The sequence below is a fragment of the Syngnathoides biaculeatus genome, chromosome 17 (genome assembly GCF_019802595.1).
Source record: "Syngnathoides biaculeatus isolate LvHL_M chromosome 17, ASM1980259v1, whole genome shotgun sequence".
Lineage (NCBI taxonomy): Eukaryota > Metazoa > Chordata > Actinopteri > Syngnathiformes > Syngnathidae > Syngnathoides > Syngnathoides biaculeatus.
The window spans coordinates 11157873-11166384 of record NC_084656.1 but is presented as its reverse complement, the minus strand read 5'-3'; the positions used below and the strand labels follow the sequence as shown (position 1 = coordinate 11166384).

Genomic DNA, 8512 nt, shown 5'->3' with positions numbered 1-8512 from the left:
TTTTGCGCAACATTGCTGTGTAATGAAAAACGACCAATTATCCATTTTTTTAATTGAAGTTTTCATTTTAATGCATCTTAACTAAAACTGCTGTATGATATTCTGTTTTACATTTACCTCAATTTTTAAAATACATTTTTAAACTTTTCAATTGTAATTGAATGTACTGTAATTCAAATTTCATTAAACACATTTCCCAACACTTTTTTTTTTAAATTAAAATGCTTTTGGGACTTTTTAAAACTGTAATGTTAGTCAAATGTACTGTAATATAAATGCAATTAAATTGACATGTCCCAATACTCTTTTTATTGAAATGTTTTATATTTTATTTATTTTAATATAAATAGTATTTAATCTCACATTTCTATCTACAATTTTTTTTCAAAGTTTTTCATTTTCCTTTTAAAGTTTTAGTTAAATTTTTTCAGTTAAAGTTAAAAGTAATTACTTGCTTTTTTTGTATCATATTTATTTATTTAGGTATTATTACAAATGTATGTTAATATCATCCATCCATCCATTTTCTTCCGCTTATCCAAGGTCATCCAGGTCATGGGGGCAGTCACTTTAGCAGGGACGCCCAAACTTCTCTTTCCCCAGCCACGTCATCCAACTCTCCCGAGGGCATCCCAATCCGTTCCCAGGCCAGTCAAGAGACGTGGTCTCTCCGGTGGGTCCTGAGTCTCCTTCCCAGTGTGACGTGGCCACAAAACATCCCCGGGGTGGCGTCCAAGAGGCATCCAAATCAGATGCCGGGGCCAATGTGACCCACAGCTCGTGACCATAGGTGAGAGTAAGAACGTAGATTGACAACTAAAGTGAGAGCTTCGGCTTTCGGGTTAGTTCCCTTTTTACCTCAACATACTGTCATGATCCTGCTGCTTCAGCACGAGCTGTGCGGGTGCCCGCGCGGCTGCGCTAATTGGGAGGCACACACCTGTGCCTCACGCGGGCTGATCATCCCCTGTATACATAGGACCCGGTGAAGACTGGTCCTCCGCCAGTTCGTTGAGCTTTATGTCCCGTTCCAGCACTCTCGTATTCCTGACTGAACCTGTGTGTACTGACCTCCGTCCGTTCTCCGACCAACCCCGTAAGCCCGACGCCTTCGATACCTCTGCCTGCGTCGATTGTTCTCCCGTGTACCGACTCCTGCCTGTCTGCTCATCTGCACCGGACTGCCTGCTCGATCCCTGACCCCTGCATACAATAAACGTGTCTCTTCTTGAACTACCTTGCGTCTTCCGAGTTCCTGCATTTGGGTCCTACTCTCGTTTCCGATGGGACGTGACACATACCAATATAATCGTCATCACTGGAGATGCTGCACTGATCTGCTGATGGTTCTCCCGTTCCTTCTTTCCCTCACTCGTGTACAAGAACTCAAAATACTTCAACTCCTCCTCTTGGGCCAGGTTCTCATCCTTGATTCACTCTTTATTTCATGTCTTTACCTTTTCTTTTAAGCTTATAAAGTAGTATTTCTCAAAAATACTTGATTTTATTTAAAATATTCTATTTTTCGAAATAATTGCATTCAAGTTTTTTTTTTAATTCTCACATTTGGCAGAAAACAACTTGGGGCCGACTTGCAACACAGTAATATTGAAAAAAAGAGGAAAATTGCAATTGCCATTTGTTTAATAGATTTTTATTCATATTTGTCTTTTTATATATTCACTTTGAGTATCAAGTATCACATCTGGCTTATCCACAGTAGTCCCAGTCTTTTGCCTCTCACTATTAAAAATTTTCCCGGAGAGGGGGACGCACAATGAAAAAGTTTAACATGCCTCGGTAGGTGCTGCTGCTTTGGTTAGCAACACAGTTCAAACGGAGGTAACTTCAGTGAGGCGTTTATGACTCTTTAAGTCCATTTCAAACCCTGCGATCAATAGGGGCACGGTGCCTAATGGAGGGAAATTACACTATGTACAGTATACAGAGATGCTAACATATAGCCACCTAGCATCGGATGCCTTATTAGGATTCCTACAGGGTTTCCGTGCAGGACACGCCTCGCTGCAACATGATTGGTTCCTACGTTGCGGGAAGTCCAGGCTACGCAGATGTAACAAGATGAACAAACATCTATCAGATTTCTACGAAATAAAAATTAAGTAAATTATGGTTAGGTTTAGGGGAAAGGTTTAAGTTTAAAGTAGTTTAGTATGGGTTTACGTTAGTGGGAAACATTATGGACGCCTGGAGGGTTGGGCATGTTCTACAGGTAAGCAGCGGCCAATCATAGTGCAACAGCGTGTGTCCCGGAGCCAGTAATATTGGAGTAGGGCGTGTCCTGCCGTGAGACTACGTGGGAATCCTAATACCTGTAATGCCATCGAGACACATCTTTCACAAATGCAATGACCACCAGAAGGTTTAAAAAACGACCCCCTCGTAACAGTTTATTTGGTTATTAGACTCAATTTGATTCTTCGTTGACACCACCTTACACATCCCTTGCTACACACTCGCTGTTGCTTTTTTTTTGGGTCATGAACCTGATGCACAAAGACAACACAAATGTAAGCGCAAGCACCTAGACAGTGTCAACATTTACATACATTTAAATAGTAAATTTAGGCATATTAATTTCTTTTTATAAATAAGACATGCGTTCCCCTCCTGCTCTCTGATTTATGTACAGTACACGAGCATAACGGACAACTTGGAGAGAAATCCAAAGGTTTCGTACGTAGCGCATCACATAGCCTTTGAGAGTCTTTAAATAGCCCTCTATTTACACAATGTGTCATCTTGACGTCACCCCAGGCGACATCATCATTTACAGTACACCAATGGCTGTAATATTGAATGAAAGCTTTTCAATGTCACGTCTGCACTTCAGCTAGCGATATGTGGAGAAGACTGGCTAACTTAGACGGAAAAGGTGCTAGCTGAGGGATAGGCTGTGAACGAACGCAGAAGGGATTTAAAAAAAGGGTAACTTAACACAGGCCAAAATGTTGCTATCACCCCCAGAAGCGTTGCAAACGGAGGTAAAGGAATGCTAACAGGGACGCAGAAGTTGCTAATGAAGGCTGAAGTGATGCTAGCAAATTAGCAAAATTAAGGGAGGCTAAAAGAGGCCCATGAGTTGCTAACAGAGGCAAAAGAGGAAGTGATGGAGAGAAACCTTGCGAATGAAGGCAGGAATGTCGCGAACAGCGACTCTTTTGTTGGTCCGCTAGCATTATCAGTCTCTCAAGTCCTTGTAGATCCAGTTCAAATTTTTCAACAAAATACTTGTGCAAGTGAAGGTCCCTCGCTACAAGCAGGTCACACAGTACGTCTGGGTTGGTGTGGTTCTGCTTTGTTGCTCACAAAATGAGTTCACAATGCTAGCTTGTAAAAGAATGCTCACAACAAAAACAACTTTACTTACTACTGTATTATTACTTCTCTGTTATTTACTTACTGTCTGTGCCAACACTCGTTGGAGCTGCTTAGTCATAATAGTGTGACATTGCTTGTCTTACCTTGAGGATAAAATCAAAACTTGCTCTGTTGTTTGCACCTTTCCTGCCTGCGCATCTTCCAAACTCTCACCTGAGGCCTTTCTGTATTTGATTTATTAAAAATAATAATTTATTCATTTGACTTTAAGACAATTGAGAACAGATTCTTATTTACAGTGCCGACCTGACTGTATTCAGCAGATTAAAACAAAAGGGGAAGTGAAGAAAACAGACATTTTGCTATGTACCACCAATAAATCCAATGTTCGTAAAATTGATTGGGAACTGATCCCCGTTCCCCGCTGTTGTGAGTCTATTTTTCGAGCATAGCTAACATTAGCATGTTTAGCTACGTAATCATTTCTGGAAAGGTTGTGTTATGTCATTGAAGCTGCTTTGCTAGTACCGTCAGACTCATCTTCTTGCCAGGAAGTGAAAAAGTTCCTCTGTTGTTTGCTCACTCCTCTCCTGCACCATTAGAATCTTCCAAACTCTCAACGGACATTCTTTCTAGCACCTTTTACTTCTGAATCCATTTTCTTTGGTGATATGTTAGTGGAGGTGAAGAGCTCACCACAGTTCCTCACCACATCCGGCAGCCAAATCCCGCTTGGAGCCGTCACAATGAACTTTTTAGTCTTCAAAAGGTGTTCATTGCGCCCACCTTCACTGTATCCAGATAGGGTTGCCGCGATCGGGCCGACGGGGGTCCACGGTGGCAGAGCTGCTGCCGGTGGCGGTGAGGTCGCTGAAGGTGGAGAAGAACTGCTCCATCTCCTTTTGCAGCATGTGATTGCGGCGCTCAGCATCGTCCTTGGCCCGCTCAGCGTTACGCAGCTTGATCTCTGCCATGGTGTACTTCTTACGCTCCTGGTCCAGTTCTTCGTGCAGGCTCACCATCTTGGACTCCAGGTCCAGGTTGCGCTGGTCCAAGCTGCAAAAGGCACAGTGGTTGCTTAGAAAAGGATAGAGAAAGGATAAAGTCTAAAGTCGACATCAAATATAAGAGCATTAAACTTCATAAGCACCAAGAGTCTATCTAAAATCATATAAATAAATTCTAGGGGCCAACTTTTCTCATTGTAATAGTATCAAATACGCGTCAGCTTCATTCTTTGCTGTCCAACTTTTCACTGAGTTTCACAAATGTATTATTTTAGTTTGGACTTGACTGTTGCATATGAACTGATGAAGGCTGCTCGAATGACAGACTGAAAAGTCCAGTTATGATCGTTTCAATGCCCTGCTAACCGTTGCCACATCCTACAGCACTAACCGTGGTCTGGATAATCTCAGGAAAAGCCTACTTGGACATCTGAACTCTGTTTGGGGAATTGAAAATAAGTAAGATGCATGCTGACAGCCCTTTAACAAAAGTTTCAATATGGTTGATTAAGTATGGCGATTGTTTGTGTGTTTGCTTGCTGGGGTGGATATCACAGCTGACTTCAAACGGGCGCACAACACCCCCGCGGACATCACGAGACCCCATGGTAGTACCAAGCGACGCCGTTGGCGTAGAGAGGGGAAGCACAAGCCGGTTTGCCGGCCGCACCTGCTACCAGAGTTATGAAGCGGGCCCCACAAACCACCGCTCCTGAGCATCTTTCTCTCAAATCCCTGATCCATTGTCAACAAAATGGACGACATGGATTTGCTGCGTGTTGAAAATCACTCCTTTTGGGACTGCTGTGTCCTCATTGTCACAGAGATGTGGTTACACTGGGCGATCCCCAGTGCCTCCATCCAGCTAGCAGGGCACATGCTACACCAGCAGGATTGCAACAGAGACGCCAGCAAGAGCAGAGGTTTGTACCCTCTGTACAGCTCTGATTGTACACCGAGCCCCCCTTCCAATCACATGATTAAGTTTGGAGACGACACAGTTGTGGTGGGACTCATCTTACGGGAAGATGAGTCCACCTACCGTGCTGATGTCCCAAATTTGTCTCTGTGGTGCTCTGCAGACAGCCTGATTTTAAATACCAAGAAAATCCAATACAGTAATTTATATTGAACTTTAGGAAATGCAAAGCTCACGCATCCCCCATTTTCATCAATGGTTATTGTGTGGAAATACTCCACGGTTATAAATTTCTTAGGATATACATTACAGACAATCTCTGCTGGACTACAAATACCACAGCAATTGGTAAGGAGGCCAGGCAATTTATTTGCTTCCTCATGATTTTAAAATGGGACAACCTCTGTAAGATCCTGGTATTCTTTTACCGCCCAGCTGTGGAAAGCATTTTATCATACTGCATTACGTCTTGGTATGCAGGTTGCGGCCCAAAAAAAAAAAAAAAAAATCATAATTTTTTTTTTTCCCTCATTCACTCTCTGATTACCCGACATACGTCATAGTCACCAGCACATTACATAACTCAGGGAAAGGAGTTTTTATTTATTTATTTTAAATGTGCCTGTCTGACCACAAACATGACCACTTTTCTCCATTTTTACTGAAGCACTTGTAAACGTTATGTCATATTCTGTGTGTTTGCTATGGTTGCAAATGATTGAATATTATTTTGGTTTTTATGTGGAGCGTGGATTATGCAATTTTGTTTTCTTTTAGAAAATAATCTCTCACCTCTTTATCCTGGCCTCGTATTCGGACTTCTGCTTGAGCATCTCTTGTTTGAGACTCACCACCAGGCTGTGAAGTGCACTGTGGCCTTCACCCGCGTCGTCCTTGCCACCATGCTCATTGCAGTTTCTCGCCACTTCGTCCGTTTGCAGCGCCTCTCTGCCGCTCTCCCGGCCCTCGTCCCCGCCACCGTCCTGGTTGGGGCCGTCCAGGTCCTGATAGTGGCAGCCGTAAAAGTCTTGCTCAGGGCAGGTGGTGGTCGAGGAGCGGCAGGACGTGGTGTTGTCCGGCAGGGAGATCTCGCAGGAGGACGTAGACCAGGTGGCGCTGTCCACACTCTGCTTGTCCTCGCAGCTGCTGCTAAGACACGCCACGTGAGCATTGTGGTTGTGTTGCTGCAGGTTGTGATGGTTCAGGTGCACGTTGTCATACGTTGACAGACGGTTCTGGTTGCAAGATGGATCCCCGTTCGGGTACTCGCGCAAACCTTTGTTTGCCTCCCGTAAAGTGACGCATCCGTTCGGTACCCAAAGACCACTGTGTCCGTTCAGGACCGCTGCCATCGCGTCAGGCCCGGAGACTCCCATCCGAAGAACCCCGTTGGTGTTCCCGCTTCCTGTAACGCCGCTGGTCCCCATTTTTGTGCCAGAGCCCTTCAGTGTCCCATTTCGGCGCCCCGGTAAGCTCCCGTTGCTCATCAAAATCTGACACTTGTCCAGATTTGGATCCAAGGAGGGTGGCGAGGAGCTGAAAGATCCATTGGTGACAATCCCACTTCCTTTACTGAACGCAGGGTTCTTTTTAACTGTGAGCGGCGGGCTCCGGGAGTTGTCGAAGCATCCCGGAATGTTCCGAGGGCTGGCGGAGCGCGGGGATCCTTGCCTGTCCTCATGCCGGCAAGGAGAGTCTAACGCCTCCCAGACGCACTGGCGCACTGCCTGAATGTTGTTGTTCTCAACGTTCTGTGCCACCATCGTCTGTGCCGCGGGTTGCCTTGGTGAATCCATGTTGTTGTTGTTGGCAATCTCCGCCGGGCCGGCGGGACTGTCCTGTTCCCGAGGGAAGACCGTGTCGTGCCGGCCGATCAAAACTGCCATGAGCTGCTGGACCAGGACGGTTCCTGCCAACATAAGAACAATCAACTATCTGGCATGGAAACATCTGTCGAGCTTTCAATGCAAACCTTCCATGATGGTAACTGGATCCTCCACTTTTGGCCTGAGGATGTTTGGCCCAAACACTGTGGCCAGGTTCTGCACGCTCATTTTATTCACTCCAGAATATGACTGGACTTCATCAAGAAATCTGACAAGATAATGCAAATTTACAGATGAATTCTGGAGCATTTGTTTTAACATCGTGATTTTTTTTGTCTCAAAATATGATTTATGTCACTAACACAACCAACTTTATTCCTACAATTATAGGACTTTTTTTTGCCAATATTAATAAATTACATAGTCATGATGTTTTGTTTTTTCTTCATCATTATTTCAATATTTGTTTTTCACAATATAATAATTATTAGTTTTTTTAAATCAGAATTTCAAAGTAACTATTTTCACTCTCAAAATCCCCCTTGCCCCAGCTCACCCCAATTCTTCTTGCAATATTGTGCTTTTATGTCTCACAACTTCAGTTTTTTCCCTGGTAATATTTTTTTTCTCGTGAAAATATTCATGACTTTTAATATCATGACATTTTTCCATCTCATATTCATTTTTAGAAACGTTTTCCTCAAACATTTTTCATGAAAAACACATTACAGTATTTGATTTTTCAACTTAATTCTTGAAATGTAAGCACATTCTTTATACTAGTCAAATGTTTCCTTTAAAATTTATAAATGTGTCTAGCATTGTGTCTTTTTCTTATAAAAAAATAATCATTTTATTTTTTAATTTTAATTTAAATTTTATCTTTTCCTCATAAGTTTTGATTTTTTTATACACACTTTATTTTTATCATATTTTAAGACTATTTAGGGAAGTTTTTAAAATTATTTTTGTAATTTTGATACCTTTTTTGCATATAAAAAATAACTAAAACTTTATTTTTGTAATTGCAGAAGACTTTTTTAAAATGTAATTTTTCCAAAGGGGAAAATAAAGATTTAGTCTCATAATAATGTGACTTTTGCCCTATAAATAGTACAGTACACTTTTACCCCCACAAAAAACTCTTGGATATTTCCCTGATTGTATTTTTTTCTTGGAATATTATATTTTTTCCACCCCAACCCTACTCCCCACCAATACAACTGTATTTATGGAATTTTTGCGACTTTTTCCCCACATAACTACGTTTTCAGAACCAATTAACACTTAGTTTTCATCATAGTCAGCACCTGCAGATGTACTTGAGAAGGTTGTAGTTGACTGGTGGTAGACCTTCCACAAGCTTCCTCAGCTCCCTCATACCCTGCGTAACAGGGACAGCACAACTTCATCACGTG

At 42.6% G+C, this 8512-nt stretch overlaps 1 protein-coding gene across 8 annotated transcripts in view; it reads right to left on the bottom strand.

Annotated features, from left to right (window-relative positions):
- Window positions 1-1634: 1634 nt before the first annotated feature.
- arhgap24 (Rho GTPase activating protein 24) overlaps window positions 1635-8512 on the bottom strand; it is a 57076-nt gene continuing 50198 nt past the window's right edge. For 5 of the 8 annotated variants that reach the window (XM_061801124.1, XM_061801122.1, XM_061801120.1 and 2 more), the window contains 4 exons: window positions 8405-8478; window positions 7241-7362; window positions 6061-7177; window positions 1636-4398 (listed from right to left, as the gene is read on the bottom strand). In XM_061801124.1, the coding sequence (XP_061657108.1) occupies window positions 4131-4398; window positions 6061-7177; window positions 7241-7362; window positions 8405-8478 (1581 nt within the window). In that variant the 3' untranslated portion in view covers window positions 1636-4130. Of the gene's footprint in view, window positions 4399-6060; window positions 7178-7240; window positions 7363-8404; window positions 8479-8512 lie in introns of all 8 variants that reach the window. The other 3 variants (XM_061801125.1, XM_061801128.1, XM_061801129.1) reach the window with 3 other exon arrangements.